At 41.0% G+C, this 21,027-nt stretch overlaps 1 protein-coding gene across 1 annotated transcript in view; it reads left to right on the plus strand.

Moving 5' to 3' along the window:
* The window catches only part of LOC308105816 (inactive dipeptidyl peptidase 10-like), a gene marked incomplete at both ends in the record, with an annotated part of 317,527 nt that overhangs the window by 278,225 nt on the left and 18,275 nt on the right, over window positions 1-21,027 (plus strand). Inside the window, 8 exon segments of the mRNA XM_080456741.1 lie at window positions 4,569-4,666; window positions 4,934-5,057; window positions 5,750-5,788; window positions 9,627-9,734; window positions 11,363-11,454; window positions 12,520-12,567; window positions 13,729-13,850; window positions 17,709-17,753. Of these exon segments, the coding sequence (XP_080312867.1) occupies window positions 4,569-4,666; window positions 4,934-5,057; window positions 5,750-5,788; window positions 9,627-9,734; window positions 11,363-11,454; window positions 12,520-12,567; window positions 13,729-13,850; window positions 17,709-17,753 (676 nt within the window).

Below are 21,027 nucleotides of genomic sequence, written 5' to 3' on the forward strand. Positions count from 1 at the left end.
CCCAACTCTATGTACCATCACTACCCCAAGGTACTGTACCCAACTCTATGTACCATCACTACCCCAAGGTACTGTACCCTACTCTATGTACCATCACTACCCCAAGGTACTGTACCCAACTCTATGTACCATCACTACCCCAAGGTACTGTACCCTACTCTATGTACCATCACTACCCCAAGGTACTGTACCCTACTCTATGTACCATCACTACCCCAACCTTAACACATTACCTGCCTTGATATTAAACATAGTTTTTTTATCCCCTTGCCAGCGTAATTACCTTAAATAGACGATCGTTGAATAGCCGTGGAAGCCACGTTGTGTAAAAATAAATTAAAAAAAAAGTCCCTGTGGGTAGGCGGAGGGATCTGTGTATCCACTGGGACAATAACATTCCACCCGCGGTCTGCCATTTTGGGGCTATGTCCCGTTGAAAACGGGTGGTTTTCAATGCAAAAAAAATAAACTGAGTTAGAAGTTTGTTTTAAAAAATCCGGCTGGATGGATGTCTGTTTTTTTGGAATGACGTCACATCCGACTACTTCTTCTCTGAGTGATGAGGGATCATTCCAAAGCTGTGTTAGAGCGCCCCTTGTGGAATTTTCAAAAATATAATAATTTGGTAATAGAACGCATTTATGCATTCTTGGCAGGTAATGTGTTAAGGTACTGTAACAAAGTCTATATTTTACCATGTCTGGTCCAGTGTTTTTGCAAGATTTTGCGAGAGAAACAAGCAACCAGGTCTATGAAATAGAAACAAGTCCAAAAGAAGAGACTATACGCGCCATATGAGCACACGCACAGACAACTATTCGAAAATAGCCGATCTACAAGCTCACAGCGCTTCGCAATGCGACATGGACACAGTATTCAGTTCAAATCGTCGTCTTGTATATAATCATAGCTGTTGTGTCGTTTTGTTCAGTAACACTTCACAGTGACCTTGTTAAAATGCATCAAGCTGTGTGTGTGTGTGTGTGTGTGTGTGTGTGTGTGTGTGTGTGTGTGTGTGTGTGTGTGTGTGTGTGTGTGTGTGTGTGTGTGTGTGTGTGTGTGTGTGTGTGTGTGTGTGTGTGTGTGTGTGTGTGTGTGTGTGTGCGCGCGTGCGTGTGCCTAAGCTAGGGAATACCTATTGTATATAAAAAATCACACCCAGTGTGAAGTGGGCGGTGTGGTCACAGTGGTCATCACAGTGATGGAAGTTCACTTAAAGAAAAGTAATATTGTGGACCAACCATTGTACACCCCTAACTTAAAAAAAAACATAAATGTGTTTTTTTAAAGTGCATAGTCCTATTTATAGGGCTATGCACATGTGTCATGTTTCACTAGCCAATCACAGTCCTGAATAGACTGTGATTGGCCAATCACGGTGCAGGGTTAGGGGGGTACAATGGTGGCCAATCACAGCGCAGGGTTGGGGGGGGTGCAATGGGTGTCGATGTCCAAACCTCACATATAGGGGCGGTTTCACCGCCCAAAATACAGCAGTACGTAATGAGATTTGCACTGAAATCCTGGGGTTCATTATGTTCCACAGATATGACTTCATCCATTAAGACCGGGAACGCATCTGTGTCATTTTAACACATCAAGTGCCAGCGTTCTTACCGTTTATGCTGATAGTTTTAGAGCTGTAGAAGCCACGACGAGGACCCGGATGTAAACAAAGCGTGCGTGCGCGATGTTCGAGGGTCCCGTCTAACAACTGGAACAATAATATTTCTAAAACGATCCGCCATTGCAGAGTGATCGCCCGTCGAAAATGGCTTGTTTTCACCACGGTAAAACGATATGGAGATATGGACCTTTTGTTGCAGATTGTTGTAGCTTGTAGATCTGCTATTTTTGAATAGCCCAAAGTATAAAATAATAAATATGGTTTTAGGTACAAATCTAAAATGACAACAGATGCGTTCCGGGATTGAAAGGGTTAAAGCAGACAGACTATTATTGCAGAGCTACCTGGTGGTCTGTTTAATCTGTTCTCTCCTGGTACCGCCGTGGCTCTCATATGGTACAACACTAATTAGACAGCAGCGCTCACATTATATCTGCTTCCTCTATTGCAATTGTTCCCAAACTCGGGGTTCGGGACCCCCAGGGGACCCCCCCAAAAAATCATAAGGGGGGGATTTTCTTTAATATGCAAACATTGTTTTTTCAACTCAACAGTAAACAAACCAACAAACAGTATACGTTTATACAGGGTATCTGCACATTTATAGCGTGACAATTGAAGGACTTTTTAAGACCTTTTTAACACCTCTCAAATGAAAAAGATTACAATTAAATCATTAACCACATCACATTAACCACTTAAACATAGCTGATAGAGTCAAGTAGAGTAACGTTTGTGTGTGTGTGTGTGTGTGTGTGTGTGTGTGTGTGTGTGTGTGTGTGTGTGTGTGTGTGTGTGTGTGTGTGTGTGTGTGTGTGTGTGTGTGTGTGTGTGTGTGTGTGTGTGTGTGTGTGTGTGTGTGTGTGTGTGTGTGTGTGTGTCAGTGTTGATTTCGTCGACTAAAACTAAACGATAAAATGTTGGTCGACTACCTTTTTTCACTGACGAAAACTAAATAAAACCTAAATAAAAACTAAATAAAAACTAAATAAAAACTAAGCTGTGACGACTAAAACTATGACTAAATATACTGACAATTTCATCAACAAATAAAAACTAGACTACAATGTTAGTGAGGGATCTAGTGGAGAAGTGCAGAAGTCATCATGGTTGCGCGCAGGTGTCACAGACTGAAAATAGCAGATCTACAAGCTCACAACGCGTCGCAAGCTTGTAGATCGGCTATTTTCGGGATGCAGCTAAAGTGAAAATCTGCCTTTTCGACGCCATTACGGCCCGCCAAAAATCTGTTTTAGTCGACTAAATCAACTGTAGGTTTAGTCGACTAAAATCTTATGATATTTAGTCGACTAAAACTAGAATAAAAGTAAAACATTTCAGGTGACTAAAATGTGACTAAAACTACAACAGAAATGTATTCAAAAGACTATGACTAAAACTGAATCAAAATTTGCTGTCAAAATCAACACTTGCGTGTGTGCGTGTGTGTGTGTGTGTGTGTGTGTGTGTGTGTGTGTGTGTGTGTGTGTGTGTGTGTGTGTGTGTGTGTGTGTGTGTGTGTGTGTGTGTGTGTGTGTGTGTGTGTGTGTGTGTGTGTGTGTGTGTGTGTGTGTGTGTGAACAACGATGACCAGTATGTGAGAGAGCTTGCACTATTTCTGGACCTAAAACGACGTAAGGTCCCCCTGGCATGTGGCTCGGATCCTTGCTTCCTAGGCTTCAGGAGGAAACCTAGTGGAAAGCTAGACAGTCGCTCTCCCGGCTTCGGTGTGTGGTCAGACTGGCCGGACTTAAATGATCTGTGCTGTTGGGCTGATGTTACCTTGAAGTGGGACTTTATATCTGACCCCAGTATCTCTGTCAGAGCATCTATGACTGTGTGTGGAACAGAACACCAACTCCGACTGACTAATGCCCGAGGTCGCCTCTTATGGGCACAACAGCAAAGGCAGCGGCAGCATTGGACTGAACTGAGGTTGCAAGGGAAGACTGCATGTCTCCCCGCTGCGGACCATTCTGTCTCGCACTCTGTGCAATTTTTTTTTGCTTTAGACGAATGCATTATTATCTTTACTCTGAAAGCGAGGTTGCAGGTTTTACCATCTAAACTTAACATCTCCATCTGGTTTCCAGGCAACCATGCTCCTCACTGTATACATCATGGTCATGAACAAATAGCTGAAACCATGTCCCACATCTTAAATGGGTGCCATGTATACAGGGGACTCTACATAAGTAGGCATGACAGAATAGTGGATTTGATATCTAAAGATATCACTTCTATTTTTAGGTCCTCCATCATGCTGTATAAGCATTCTACTGTGAAGCCGAGCATGTTTAACCTGTGTAACGATGATTCTGTGTTCTCTAACATTTCAGCTAACACCCCTGATGTCATTGTTGTTAATGAAAACCATAGGGAGGTGTTCATTTTCGAGGTCGGCTGTACTTTTGATTACAGCTTAGAGGAAGCCTTCCTAACCAAGGAAGTGCTAAAATATCATCAGCTAGAGCAGACCATCTCTCAGCTAGGCTACAGATGTAAACTTTTGGGTTTTTTCTTTGGTAGTCTAGGGCACGTGCACAAGTTGGTTGTAAGGGGCCTGCAAATGGCCGGCCTCTCCAAAAGGAGGGCTAAACAATTAGCAAGGTACTGCTCAATATCAGCTATTATAGGAAGCCGCTCAATTTGGAGGAGGCGTTGCTTACTTTACCCATGATTGTTGTCCGCTGTGTTTGACAAGTATGCCATCTTTTGTTTTGTATGTAACGTTGCTCTGCTTTACATGCGCTTTGTAACTAACTGTTTTCCCTTCATCTGACGTGCATCTTTCCCTTCATCTGACGTGCAGTGTTTATGTCCTTTGTACATCCTGTACTTCTCATTATGTGGACATAAATAAATATTTCAAATGTGTGTGTGCGTGTGCGTGTGCGTGTGCGTGTGCGTGTGCGTGCGGTGTGCGTGTGTGTTCTCACAGGCTGGTCAAGCCAACCCCATGGTGAAGCTCAAAGTGGTCAATCTGTTTGAACCGATCCACACCCAGGAACTGAGCCCACCGGAGAGCCTGAAACAGAGGTGAGTCAGGTGGTCTCTTATTTAGACAGCTGGTCCTCAACTTGGGGTCTGGGGGCCCCAGGCGTCCTTGAGGGGGTTCCAGGGGATTCCAGGGGGTTCCAGGGGGTTCCAGGGGGTCCCCGGATAAATTGATAGTTTGATCATTAGGAACCAGATATACTATGTAACCATGTTATTGTTGTTGTTTACAGGGAACACTACATAACCGTGTTATCGTTGTTGTTTACAGGGAACACTACGTAACCGTGTTGTTGCTGTTGTTTACAGGGAACACTACGTAACCATGGTGAAGTGGATCAGTAAAACAGAGATGACTGTCAGGTGGTTGAATCGAGCCCAGAACATCTCCATACTCACTGTCTGTGACATCACCAGGGGGGCGTGTGTGAAGGTCGGTCTGTATGTGTGTGCGTGTCCATGTATCCACTGAGAGTGTATGTGTGTGTGTGTGTAGCTGGGAGGGAATTCGGAGAAATTGTGCACTTCGTGACAAGTTGTAGGCATGGTGTTAGGTATGGGCATAAGGTTTTCAAAAACTGTCGCCAGCAAGTTGGGATCGCCCCCTAGTGGTCTGTTTGCAATGATTCCAATATTAGATTAGAATAATTGATAGAAAAGATGTTTCAATGGATTCTGTTTCTATTGGGCATGCTAAAAAGCATACTAAAAATCTAGGAAAAATGGAAATTAGAGTAAAAGTACCACGATATTGTACTGTGCATTGTAAGTTTAAATGGAGTCTCTAAGTTAAAGCATGCTGAAGTAACATGATTGCAAACAAGTGAAATAAGAAGGGCTTTCAGATGAAAATAACATCGACTTTCCCATAGACTGTATTGGGAGTTTAAAAACTACAAAACATTTCAAAGTGACATGAACAAGCGCACGATTCCACAGTAAGCTGAATTTTTGGAAGCATGAATTGAGTTGCTAGTCAAAAGTATGTCGAACTAGTAGTGTGGCAACGTTGTGGGAAGATTCTATAAAATAGTTTTGGAGAACTATATTGTGGGCCCACAATAAATCTCTAGGGTTTCTGTGGTTCAGTGACGTCAATGACAATGTGTTTTCTGTTTGTTTCAGAGACATGAAGAGACCTCTGAACTGTGGCTTTCAAAACAGGTACGTTCATTTCTCCTCCCAGTCAGACACAATCCTATACAGTATTAACCCATTAAGACCAGGAACGCATCTGTGTCATTTTAACATTTATTTGGCTAATCGAAAAATAGCGCGAGTGCCGCGCTATGAGCTTGTAGATCTGCTATTTAAAAAAAAAAAAAAAACTTTTGTGCAAATCTTTGAATATATATCTTTTTAAAGAGAACATTTGTAACTCAAATCTTTGCTTCTGGGGGGTCCCTGGAACAAAACATTTTGAGATGGGGGTCCGCTGCCAAATACATATCATTTTGGGGGGTCCTTGACATGGAAAAGTTGGAGCACCACTGATATAGCAACATACTGTTAGGATTTAGAAAACATTTTTAGATATGTTTTTGGCCGTGGACCCCCATCTCAAAATGTGTTGTTCCAGCGACCCCCAGAAGCAAAGATCTGAGTTTTTTAATTTTTTTTTAACACATTGGGTGCCAGAATTTTATAATAACAGATTACGTTCGGTACCAGAAATGTCACCGTTGCGAAAAAAGAAAAAAAAAAGGTAAAACAAACGTATATTTACGTTTTTTAGGATTGTTGGCACTGGTGTATTTGCAAAACCATAATATTACGGTTTTGGCACTCAATGTGTTAATAGCCAAATAAATCTTAAAATGACACAGATGTGTTCCTGGTCTTAATGGAATAAAGGTCACAGTTTTCCATGCTGCTGATACATGCTGAAATGAAATCAGCTGAACAACGTTTTTTTTGTTTGTTTTTGAATATCAATGGTGGTGAAGGATACTTCAGAGCAGCTCATCTGTTACTGTCCTCTATAGATCCACTAGAACAGAGGTGATGCAACTTTGATGATGGAGAGGGCCACTATATTTCCACTCTCACTCCAAAGAGACACATAGCATATATACTGTCGGGTAGACACCTCTTCTCTCCGTATTTTAACTTTTCTTAACTTTTTTCGCCATTCTATGTCACACAAAAGTAGCAAAAGTAGCCGATCTACAAGCTCAAAACGCGTCGCAGCGCGACACGTTTTGAGCTTGTAGATCTGCTATTTTTGCTATGTTTGAATTGGAACCCTGATTATTTTTTTTGCTATTTTTGAAGTGGAATCCTGAGAAGTAACATTTTTATTTAATTTGAAATGCATTTACTTATGAACTTAAATACAAATATGTTGGACATAAACAAGACAATATCATTTTGATAGTCATTTAAGCTAATAATATAGACTGAAGTAATTAAATCGGGTCATGTTTGCAACAGCTGAAATCAGTAATATATCAGTATTCCGATATTAAAATGCGGGCTGCATTAAGTGAAGGTGAGCTACATGTTGCCCATGCACTAGATACATTATGGTCCAGGAGTGTCCTTGAATTACCCTCCGTAGAGAAGGTACTGTATGTGTTCCATCTTTAGCAATGTCACATGGTGTGTGAGTGTGTGTGTGTGTGTGTGTGTGTGTGCGTGTGCGTGTGCGTGTGCGTGTGCGTGTGCGTATGCGTGTGCGTGTGTGTGTGTGTGTGTGTGCGCGCGTGTGTCAGATGTAAGAAGAGGGGCTGCAAGGATGAACAAAAAGGTTGGGACCCGCTGTGGTCTAAGTGGTTGTGGTTCACAGGTTCAAGCCTGTAACCGGGCCGGGCGTTATATTGCCTCTTAATCCGCTCCAAGCCGCTTCATGAAAGCCATGGGTTCAAGCATCTCTTCCTCTCTTCTAGGCCTGACCTCGACTAAGTCGACTAGTCGACTGGTTAGTAGCGGGGGGTCCGAGTCGACTGCGTGTCTCTTAATCTAGTCGTTATTTTTTTGTTTTTTTTTAAGGGCCACAATTTATTTTAATAGTTTTTTGGCCAAGTCTACACCTGCAACCACACGTAACTTCCACTTTATTCTTCTTATTCCTCGTCTTTGTATTGGTATTGTTTGTGTTGGAGCGCCTCAGTGCGGCTGCAGAGTTCATGTGCAACCTCTTCCAGAGAGAGATAGAGATGTCACAGGGAAAATGGCATTCCAGGGAAATTGACAGGGGAGCGCTTGTTTTATAGGCACAGGGCGGTGCTGCGAGGCGGGGCTTTGATGCGAGGACGACGACCACAACAACAACATACTAACCAGGAAGCTACGCTAGGGGAACGCTGAAAATAAAATGGATAATATGAGAGAAATACTCAAGTAAAGTACGAATACCTCAAAATTGTACTTGAGTAAATCTACTTTGTTACTTTGCACCACTAGTACAAGCCTCAGTGGCGCACTTCGATAATCATTGGACTCCCCACCCACTACCACTGGAAGCCGGGGTTTGACTCCAGCTTGGGACATTACTTTTTCAAACAACCGCGGACTACTTTTTTTTCGCTGATAAAGTATAGTTTTGGACCATGACGGAAGGCGCTCCGACTTAGCAGACCTTGAGGCCGAGGAGTCGCGCCCGAGCGCCTCCAGGCGCGAGTGCCCGCGACGACCGGCCGATGGTCTGCTAGTCGACTTAAGCGCCGTCCGAGTTATGTACCGATAGGCACAGAATCGTAAATGATGTTGTGTGGGGACTGCGTTTGCCCCAAGTGCCACTCACTGCACTAACATAGCCAGCCAGGCCCGCCCCCTGGAGTGTGTGTGTGTGTGTGTGTGTGTGTGTGTGTGTGTGTGTGTGTGTATGTGTGTGTGTACACGCGCGCGTGTGCGCATGCGTGTGTGCGTGCTGGTTTGTGCATGCGTGCGTGTGTGGTGTGGGGCTCATGTCTGGCTTGCATTGCCCTCTAGCGTTGATTCTACAGAATTGCATGAGGGGCATGAAAACAAGCGTACCCCTTTCAATTTCCCTGGAATGCCATTTTCCCTGTAACAGAGACACTAGAAACTCTGCTGGAGACAAAACAAACTGTGTAGACTTGGCCCTTTGAAATAAAATTTATTTTGGCCCCAAAAAAATACCAGTCGACTATTGGCAATTAGTCGCCAATTAGATCCGACTAAACAAATCCTTAGTCGGGGACAGGCCTACTCTCTTCACATAGAGAACATCATCCACACCATATAGATTACAACTCACTGTAATGGACAGTGGTGGAAAAAGTACTAATTTGTTTTTACTTAAGTAAAAGTATCAATGCTGCAATGTAGGAAATACTCTGTTACAAGTAAAGGTCCGGGAAACAAATTATACTCGAGTAAAAGTACGTAAGTAAGTATTGGTATCAAAATATACTTAATGTACAAAAGTAAAATAACTCATTATGCAGTATGTCCCGGCCATTTCACACGTTTTCAAATGTCTAAAATGTCAACAACAAAAAAAATCGCTATTTTCAAATGGCAGAAATGTATATAGGGCAGTTAATGCATGTTTTGTAATAATAATCAAAATCTACAGGCGTGGTGCGCCTATGTTTTCATTCCCACTAACAATATTTCTCCACGGAACACTAACACCATTTCTCCCAGAGAACATGGATGGTTTTGGTTATAAGCCCACTTGTTTCTATGATGAAATAGCAAGTTAAAATGTTACTAACTTTCCGTGGTTTTGTCGGCTTCGAGGACATTTCCAGACACAATATGCATTCATAATAGCATAATCAAATACACTTAGATATGATACACAGCACAGAGAAAGAGCCTTTGCACATGGATAATGAAGTCAGAAGTGATTTAAGTCTTAAGTGGTTTTAAGAAGTCAGAGCTTGTTGGATCAAAACACAATCAAATGTATTATTTGGGTTTATTGTTAAACTCTCAAATGTAAATGAACCTTTATGACTTTTAAAAGGTGTACAAATAACAAGAAGAAACCAATGTTTTTTTGTTTTGTCTTTTGCGTGTGTTTGTGCAGAACCAGGAACCGGTGTTCTCCAGAGATGGTAACAGTTTCTTCCTGACGGTACCGGTGAAGCAGGGTGGCCGTGGAGAGTTCCACCACATCGCCATGTTCACATCACAGGTAAAGAGAGTTCCACCACATCGCCATGTTCACATCACAGGTAAAGAGAGTTCCACCACATCGCCGTGTTCACATCACAGGTAAAGAGAGTTCCACCACATCGCCGTGTTCACATCACAGGTAAAGAGAGTTCCACCACATCGCCATGTTCACATCACAGGTAAAGAGAGTTCCACCACATAGCCATGTTCACATCACAGGTAAAGATAGTTCCACCACATCGCCATGTTCACATCACAGATAAAGAGAGTTCCACCACATCACCATGTTCATATCACATGTAAAGATAGTTCCACCACATCGCCATGTTCACATCACAGATAAAGAGAGTTCCACCACATCGCCATGTTCACATCACAGGTAAAGATAGTTCCACCACATCTCCATGTTGACATCACAGATAAAGAGAGTTCCACCACATCGCCATGTTCACATCACAGGTAAAGATGGTTCCACCACATCGCCATGTTCACATCACAGGTAAAGATGGTTCCACCACATCACCATGTTCATATCACAGGTAAAGATAGTTCCACCACATCGCCATGTTCATATCACAGGTAAAGAGAGTTTCACCACATCATAACCATGTTCACATCACTGGTAAAGATAGTTCCACCACATCGCCATGTTCACATCACAGGTAAAGATAGTTCCACCACATCGCCATGTTTACATTACAGATAAAGAGAGTTCCACCACATCACCATGTTCATATCACAGGTAAAGATGGTTCCACCACATCGCCATGTTCACATCACAGATAAAGAGAGTTCCACCACATCGCCATGTTCACATCACAGGTAAAGATAGTTCCACCACATCTCCATGTTGACATCACAGATAAAGAGAGTTCCACCACATCGCCATGTTCACATCACAGGTAAAGATGGTTCCACCACATCGCCATGTTCACATCACAGGTAAAGATGGTTCCACCACATCACCATGTTCATATCACAGGTAAAGATAGTTCCACCACATCGCCATGTTCATATCACAGGTAAAGATGGTTCCACCACATCGCCATGTTCACATCACAGGTAAAGATAGTTCCACCACATTGCCATGTTCACATCACAGGTAAAGATAGTTCCACCACATCATAACCATGTTCACATCACAGGTAAAGAGAGTTTCACCACATCATAACCATGTTCACATCACTATGCAGAATGTCCCATTTCACAAGTTATCATAATGTCAAAAATGTTTTACATTATTTTTTTGAAAATGGTAGATCTACAAGCTCACAACGTGTCACATTGCCACGTGTTGTGAGCTTGTAGATCTGCTATTTTCAAGTAGCCAAAGTTTAAATAGGGCTGAAGTGGGTAATGTATGTTCTGTAATAATAATCTAAATCTTCATAGTAACTAGTAACTAAAGTTTTCAAATAATTGTAGTGGAGTAAAAGTACAATATTTGCCTTTGAGATGTAGTTGAGTAAAAGTATAACAAATTGGAAATACTCCGGTAAAGTAAAAGTACCAAAAAACTGTACTTAAGTACAGTATTTGAGTAAATTTGTTTCAATTTGAATATGCATGAATGAATGCATGGATGGATGGATGGATGGATCAAATCGTGGATTGCCGATGTTCTCTCCGTTTCCCCGTTCCTCCCAGTTCAGAGCCGATCAGAACGAGGTTCGCCACCTGACGTCAGGGAACTGGGAGGTGACCAAGATCGTGGCTTACGACGAACACAACGACAAACTGTGAGTCACGGCGAGCGGGAGGAAGGGACGATGACACTCTCTCTACAACGAGTCCCTCGTCTGATGCGTATTCTGTCTTTGTTTGTTTTTACATGTTGTGATTTAGTTCTGTTTCATGGGCGTTTGTTTTGATGTTAAATGTCTATTATGGACCACAATGGAAACAAGCTTCAGTTTTTTGTTTCTTTGTCATATCCATGATGACGTTTTTAACCCATTAATGGGTTAAAGGTAATGCAATTATGACGTACTGTAGCATAATACTAATACACATGCTTTATAATGTGTTATAATAATGTTTGACTGCATTATAAGTACTTATGAGTGCTTATAGCTGTGTTTATTCAGTGTTATAATCAGATTACAATACACACACACACACACACACACACACACACACACACACACACACACACACACACACACACACACACACACACACTGATGCCAAATTGAAGTAATTAGTAAAACAAAAACCCACCATCTAAATAGAGTGTAAATGTACTATGGATGCCAAAGCAAACACACAGCGGCTGGAACTCATCCGTAACATAATGTATTAACACAGTTTACCTACGTGTGCAAAATGTAAATAGTACCCTGATCTTATACTCGTTTACCATATCGTTGCTGGCGGGCAAAAGGCATGCTTTTTGTGTGACACTGAAGTCAGTTGTAGTGGAGTAAACGTACAATATTTGCCTCTGAGATGTAGTGGAGTGGAAGTAAAAAATACTGACAATTGGAAATACTCCAGTAAAGTAAAAAATACCAAAAAAGTGTACTTAAGTACAACACTTGAGGAAATGTACTTAGTCACTCTCCACCACTGTCTGCCTGTCTGTCTGTCTGTCTGTCTGTCTGTCTGCCTGCCTGCCTGCCTGCCTGCCTGCCTGCCTGCCTGCCTGTCTGTCTGTCTGTAACAGTGATTCATACTCCAAAAGCTCAAAAACCAAAAGTGATTTCTCAAATCCTTTTAATGTTGTGAAATACTTCCCTCTCCGACAAACAACAAATGAATCTCTTTTGTGTTTTTTTTTGTTTGTTTTTGTTTTGTCTTCTCAGCTACTTCCTCAGTACGGAGGGTTCGCCGCGCAGACGACATCTCTTCAGGTGATTCATGTTTTTGTGCCCAAATTACCGGGACGCGCTCTGGTTCTGACAGCTTGTTTTTGTGCGGCGGCGCCGTGTCCCCTCTATCAGCGCCTTGTCCCCTCTATCAGCGCTTTGCCTCTCCAACCGTGGGTTTTTGTTCCTCTCAGAATTAATCAGGCTCCGTACGCTCCCCCGTGATATTTGATAAGCCTCCGTTGTTCAATCAATTCGGAATAATAATTCTTCGGCATCGTGCACTGATGGAGTTTTAACTGCCTTTTAAGCGTTGATGCTGCACTGACACATCGTCTGACATTCCCTTTGTTTCTGTTTGTTTCTTTTAACCCAATAAAACCGGGAACCGGGAATCTGTGTAACCACTTAAGACATTATTTTATACTTTGGCTATTAGGTCTGCTATTTTTGAAAAACCATAAACATTTTTGTAAATCTTTGAATGTATATATTTTTTAAGCGAACATTTTTTAACTCAAATATTTGCTTCTGGGGGGGGGGGGGGGGGGGGGGGGGTCCCTGGAACAACATATTTTGAGATGGGGGGGGGGCGCCAAATAAATATCATTCTGGACGTCCTTGACATGAAATAGTTTGAGAACCACTGATATAGTTTTTTCCGGAAAACTGTTAGTATTTATTAGACATTTTGTAGAACCGGAACCGATCAGGCCTCGATAGAGCACCGAAGTCTGACGTGGTTTACACATCCTACCTGGGTCGCGGTCCCCCCCCCCCATTCAGTTTAATATCGTGTCAAATAAAAACTGTGTTCCAAAAATAAACAAATGACCCCGGCGGTTAGACTCTTATGGATATGAAGCATCAACTGACGGTAAGAAAACGCTAATGTTACTTCCGCCGAATTAGTAAGATTTTCAACAATAACAGACTGTATCAAATATGAGTGACTGACTATCATAAACGATACAGAACCTCCTCCATGACAATTTCTCAGAGACAGTTTGTTTATTTTTGGACCACAATTCTTATATGAGACGATTCTAAGAAGACCCAATGTTATCCTCCATAGAGAAATTACTTTACGAACCAGGGGATGAACGAGTGACGTCAGGACTTCTGTACTCTATTTAGTAGACATTTTGTAGAACCAGAACCGATCAGGCCTCAATCGGTTAAAACTTGTCTCTGTGTTGTTTCCAGCGTGAAGACGGTGGGTCGCTTCCAGCGTCACTGTCTGACCTGTGAGCTCCACAAGACTCACTGCCAGTTCTTTGAGGCGGACATCAGCCCCACCGATCAACACATCATCCTCCATTGTAAAGGTATAAGATCAACACATCATCCTCCATTGTAAAGGTATAAGATCAACACATCATCCTCCATTGTAAAGGTATAAGATCAACACATCATCCTCCATTGTAAAGGTATAAGATCAGCACATCATCCTCAGTGGTGGAAAAAGTACTCAAATGTTTAACATAAGTAAAAGTATCAATACTGCAATGTAGAAGTACTCTGTTACAAGTAAAAGTCCGGAATTCAAAATTGACTTGAGTAAAAAGTACAAAAGTATTGGTATGAAAATGTACTTAAAGTACCAAAAGTAAAAGTACTAAAATCTTTGAAAATAGCAGATCTACAAGCTCACAATGCGTCGCGATGCGACGCATTGTGAGCTTGTAGATCGGCTATTTTCAAATAGCTTAGGTATAAAATAGGGATAAAGTGGTTAATGTATGTTTCATGATATAATAATTGATAATTGCAAAGTAACTAGTAACTAAAGTTTTCAAATAATTGTAGTGGAGTAAAAGTACAATATTTGTCTCTGAGATGTAGTGGAGTAGAAGTATAGGCAATTGGAAATACTCCATTAAAGTAAAAGTACCTGAACATTGTACTTTAGTACAGTACTTGAGTAAATGTACTTAGTTACTTTACACCACTGATCGTCCTCCATTGTAAAGGTAAGCCGACAGCATGTGGGGGAAAGTGTGTGTCATCTCATCTCAAACCTGTAGCAGATCTATGTCTCTTTCTCTGTATTATTATGTATTATATTATTATTAGTATCAGAGAGTGTCACTGGGATCTGTTGCTGTCATGAACACATTTTGTATTCCAGACTTTCACTTGTAACCGAGTATTTCTACATTGCCGTATTGCTACTTTTACTTAAAGAGGTGGTGCCATGGTTTTGCACTTTTTCTGTTTTTCATGTGTCTATGAGGTTGACAGAACTTCATTAAGCCCCCTGGTGGTGTTTTTATGGTGTTGTATGTCTTCTCTGACTATTTTGAGTTTCTTCCTGGAGGCTGAAACCTTGAGGGTCAAACGTGCCAATAGAAAAACAACACTTTAATGACACTTTAATGACACAGTAAAAATATACCCTCCCCCTCATTATCATAACACAACAGGTGTGGGCATGAGGAGGAGGAGGGACTAGGACAGGTGGGTGGTGCTAAGGTGAGAACCAGGTATACTTAATGAACTGGAGGCGTGTCCACATAAAAACATAATTCTAACACTTTCTGTACACTTTTTTGAAAAAAATCTTCCTCCTAGTATAACCATAATACCTGATGATTATGTTTTAGGGGCTGAAAAAAATCATCGGAAATCACGCCACCCCGTCTTTAAGTAGTAATTGTGAGTACTTTTCTCACCACTGTAAAAGAGTCGACGAGTGTGGTGGTCTCAGGTGGACAGTTAGGGGGGCGGCCGAGCAGAAGGCCCGTTGGGCCCCCATGGTACGTAGGTCTGGTCTTGGGGGTTTTGAGGAGATTAAGTGCAGAGGTTGCAAAAATAGCTAATCCACAATTATAGATGAGCTGTTTTCAGTGATGCGGGTGCCACGCACTGAATAAATCAATATTATTGATGTATGGTATCAAATCTGATAGTACCAGTCAGGTCTTATGAGCTGAATAAGCTTAAAGGGTCTACACCATGAAAATCACTTTTTTCTTGGTTTTTTGTATTTTTTGGGGTCCCCAGTGTCTCTTATACCCCAAAAAATGTTTTTTTTTTAAAAATTCAGTCATTCCTTCTCATTTCATGGATTTCCAGAATGGGCGTGTCTGAACAGGCGATCTCAGAATGGAAATGTTTATGATGTCATAAACATTAATGATGGCAAACCCAATGTTAAATGAAAAGTGCCCGAATTGCTCCGAAACTACCCCCCCTAAGTGGGGGTCTACGAACAAATACTTCGGGCTCGGATTTTGGCTCCGCCCCCCGGAAGTGGGTGAAACAGGCACCTCAAACACTTGGTGGAATTGTTCAAAAATGTTCAAAGTGTTTTTTTTTCGATTTTGTATTTTTCTTAGATGCTTCTTTTTATGCTGAATTTTTCCTTTTTTTTTTTTTTTTTAATATTTTTTTTTAATATTTCTTTTTATTAACAGACAGAATTGCTCAGTAGCCCCCCCCCTGCACAAGAGGACGTTTTGGTATTGCAGCTGAAAGTGCTGTATAAGCCAGAGACAATTGACTTGGGATGAGTATATCTGAGTGATGATTTAGGCTCAAACCTTTTGAAAAAGGTTTGAGGGACATACACCATATGATATTAAATATCAAATATTTTTTTTAAATTCATGGTGTAGCTCCTTTAATGTAACTTTGTTTGTTTTTTACGCAAGAGGACAGCAGTTATTTTCCCCAATAAATCACCATGCTGAAGTCAAGGGCCGTCTGAGCATGAAGTCATATCATCTGGTGGAAATTAAATTGCGTCGATAAACGACGTGACGCCATGCCACCCTGTTTAATAACCTCCTCGTGGTGCAGCAACGCAGTAACGCCACCTAAAGCAATTATACACAATAGAGCGGCTAATTGTTTTAATTTTATGCCTCTCATTTGGCACTGATGAGGGCAACAGTTTAACCCAGTAAGAACGGGAAGGCATCTGTGGATTTTAACCACTTTGACCGTTATTTTGTACTTTGGGCTATTCAAAAATAGTATGAGCTATGAGCTTGTAGATCTGCTATTTTTTGTTTTTAAATCATGAAAATGTGTGCAAATCTTTGAATATTATGTTTTTTTTAAAGAGATTTTTTTTCACTCTAATCTTTGCTTCTGGGGGATTCTACAAATGTCTTCTAAATCCTAACTGTTCTTTTTTTTTTAAGTCATGTTGCTATAATATCAGTGGTAGTGGTTCTCAAACTTTTCCATGTCAAGGACCACCCAAAATTACATATTTGGCCGCAGACCCCAAATCTCAAAATATCTTGTTCCAGGGACCCCACAGAAGCAAAGATCTGAGTTACGAATATGTAAAAATATATTCAAAGATTTGCACACATTTTCACATAAAAAAAAAAAAAAAAAATAGAATAGCAGATCTACAAGCTCGAGCTTGTAGATCTGCTATTTTTGAATGGCCAAAGAAATCTTAAATTGACACGGAATCCCGGTCTTAATGGGTTAAATCCAAGTGGTTGGTATAGGATGACAGATCGCTGAGGGACAGACCCCTGACATGGGTAAACCTCTGGGCCATGAGACATAAATGCGTTAAAATAAACAACATTATCCTGGTTTTAATTGGATTATTGCCACCCTGTGTCTCCAATGGATGTCATGTTTATTCACAGCCATCATCTCTTACACACGCACGCACACACACCACACACATGCGCGCACACACGCACGCGCACACACACACACACACACACGCGCACACGCACACACTCACCTAAGCACAGGAAGCTGTATGTCGACTATCATTGCATTCCTATTCTCCAGAGGTGTAAAGTAACTAAGTAAATTTTATTTAAGTACTGTACTTAAGTAAAATGTTGAGGTATTTCTACTTAGTAAAAATACAACTTTAGTATTTCCAATTTCCAATACTTTTACTTCTAGTCCAGTACATCTCAAGAGGCAAATATTGTACTTTTTACTCCACTACAATTATTTGGAAACCTATAAGTATTGCTATGGCGATCTATAATATCTATAATATCTATAATAGGTTCGCCTACATTTCCCAAATGAGGGACTCCAGATCAATGAGGGACTCCAGGACTCCAGGCATCTTTTTGTCTCAAATGCTGGCTTTTATTGTTGAGATGTTGGTGTTAATTATTACATAGCAAAGGCACCAATACGTCCTAAAAATGTTGAAGAGAAACTGTTTTTTCTGTTGTTGTTTTTTGTAGGTCCCGGAGCTCCGTCTGTGATTCTTCACTCCCTCAACACTACCAGTAAGTATTAACACATAGAGAGGGGGGAGGGAGGGAGGGAGAGAGGGGGAGAGGGGGAGGGAGAGAGAGAGCGAGCTACAGAAAGGCGCAGAGGATTTGAAATGTGTCTGATTTGCAGACAGTGATAATAATAAATGACTGTGCGTCGGTCAGGATGTCCGGAGGGTCCAAACCCGGCAATTACCGGTCTAACGCGACGTTTTTTTCTGTACAGTTTTTGGGTACACACACACACACACACACACACACACACACACACACACACTCACGCCTGCGCATTACCCGTCTTATTTCTCTGTGTGTGTCTGGGGGGGGGGGGTATATCATCATTATAGGGGGCGTTGTTAGGATTAGAACCCTCCACCCACCTTTTTACTTCTACTCCACTACATCTCAGAGGCAAATATTGTACTTTTACTCCACTACATTTATTTTAAAACTTTAGTTACTAGTTACTTTGTAGTTTTTGATTATTATTACAAAACATACATTACCCACTTCAGCACTATATACATTTTGGCCATTTGAAAATAGCCGATCTACAATCGACGCATTGTGAGCTTGTAGATCTGCTATTTTCAAAGGATTTTATACATTTGAAAACTTGTGAAATGGGACATTCTGCACAATTAGTACTTTATACTGTTGATACTTTAAGTACATTTTGATACCAATACTTTTGTATTTTTACTCAAGTACATTTTGAATTCCGGACTTTTACTTGTAACAGAGTATTTTTACATTACCATATTGATATTTTACTTAAGTAAAAAAATGTGAGTACTTTTTCCACCACTGATCCCAGGCTACCTTGTGACGCTTTGATTGACAAGCTACACAACCAATAGCATTCATTCCCCACCCCCCGCTCTGGTCCCAACCAATAGCATTCATTTTCGGTTGCTTAGGATGTGACGCGATAGAAAAGATGGCGGGTTTGAAATAGCTGAAAAATAGTCTTCAGTTACCGTCTGTGGAGTCTATGGGCGTAACGCTGTCCATTCTTTTACAGTCAATGGTGGAAAGCCAACATCTTATCCACTAGACCAGGGGTCTTCAACAGGGGGTCCGGGACCCCTAGGGGGTCCTCAGAGTTACTACAGGGGGGCCGCCAAATCTTTGTGTGACATGATTTTAGTTTTTTTTACATTAACCACTTGACTTGAACCCTATAGAATCCCTATTCTTAAAGGAGTAGTTCACCCAAAAATGACTTATTTTCTATCAATTGCACACCCCATGAAGCCTTCCTGTCTCCTACCTCCTACCTAGAATTCCTGTCTCCTACCGGCTAAAGTATCCGGTAGGAGACACAAAGTAGATTCTTTGTGTCTCCTACCGGAAATACACACGGGCATCAAATTATTGGCTTAGGAATGCGACAAAAACCAAAATAAATCCATGTATTCAAGGCTTCATGGGGTGTGCAATTGATAGAAAATAAATATTTTTTTTGGGTGAACTCCTCCTTTAAGAGAACTTCAGCCAAAAATAGCAGATCTACAAGCTCACAACGCCTCGCAGCGCGAGGCGTTGTGAGCTTGTAGATCTGCAGATCTGACAGATCTGACAAAGAGGTATAGTTGTAGAGGGAAAAAATTGCAGATTAAGTAAAAACAAACAAGTTCAATCTGAAACAATTTTATACAATATAGTGGGGGTCCCTGCTTCATCTCTCTCTCAGCAAGGGGGTCCTTGGTCTGAAAACGTTGAAGACCCCTGGACTAAAGGCAATTCCCTGTAAGCAGGTTAATGGTTGTCTAGTACTAATAGTACTAGTACTAAAAGTGCATTATTTCGTGGCTTAAACTCTGACTTATGGCTCAGTATCGACGCTGTAATGTCTCACAGCTCTGGACCGTTGCGTTTTATATGCGGATGAGATGTTTTCCGGTGTTGTAAAACCAAAGGAATATGACAGAACCGCATTACCTGTCAGGAAAATGTTATTGGCTTTCTCCTGTTCTTATGTTGTTCATATTTCAGAGAGCGGTATACTGTAGGTGTCGTGTCATTGAACCAAACATGAGTGTCAGCGTTAGGAAGCAGCCTCTCTGTGAAGTGGAGCAGAATATTCATACATCACTTTTCATTTGCTTCAAGCAGCGTGAGCCAAAAGGGCTTCCTGTGTGTGTGTGTGTGTGTGTGTGTGTGTGTGTGTGTGTGTGTGTGTGTGTGTGTGTGTGTGTGTGTGTGTGTGTGTGTGTGTGTGTGTGTGTGTGTGTGTGTGTGTGTGTGTATGCATTATATATATATATATATATATATATATATATATATATATATATATATATATATATATATATATATATATATATATATATATATATATATATATATATATATATATAGTTAGGATATGATATATAATATATAGGTCGCTTGTCGTGTGGAAGCCAAAAAATTACTTTACTTTTCAGGAAATGGAAAATAGAACATATACCGGGAACGCATCTGTGTCATTTTAAGACTTATTTGGCTATATAAAAAAAATAGCAGATATACAAGCTCATAGCGCGGCACCGAGTGCCGCGCTATGAACTTGTAGATCTGCTATTTTTTTTAAAACATCTTGAAAATGTGTGTAAATCTTTGAACATGTTTAACTCAGAAGCACCTTCAGTATGCTTTTTGTCTCCGCCAGAGGTGGAGAGTATGTTTTCGTTCTTGTCCTTCCGTGTGTCCCCCCGTCTCAGCCAAGCTAACATTGGTCAAGCTTCACGTGACACGTGACAATATGCTTTTGATTGGCTAGCGAGACGCATGACGAAATAAAAATCTATAAATAGGTGTGTCACTTTGAAGTGAGCTTCCATCAACCAAGCTAACATTGGTCAAGTAAATAGGTAAGACAGGATTAATCAGGAACAGTACTGGCGTAGACCTGTGCTCCGAGGAGCACATTTTCTAGTTAGATCTCATTTGAGTACCTGGTTGTCTTCTTTATTTTTCTCTTGTTAATACTTTTCATTCATTGTTCTATATTCATAAAAGCTACAGACAGACAGGTCCCTATTTTTTGGATGTGCCATTATACTGTATGGCAAGACTTTCAAAATCTTTCAAAAATATCAAGAACAAAACCTACAAGCTCACAACTTATTGCATCCAGACGGGCCGTGAGTCATAAGCATTGGTGTAAAGTAACTAAGTACATTTACTAAGTCAATGGAATGTTTCTATTGACAAGAACTGTAGAGGTCGCAACGGAGTAACTAAATAATGTTTTCCTTTCTGGTGAAATATTTAACATTTTGGCCAAAAGGTGTATTTT

This window comes from Gymnoscopelus braueri (genome assembly GCF_963280865.1).
Source record: "Gymnoscopelus braueri genome assembly, chromosome: 18".
Lineage (NCBI taxonomy): Eukaryota > Metazoa > Chordata > Actinopteri > Myctophiformes > Myctophidae > Gymnoscopelus > Gymnoscopelus braueri.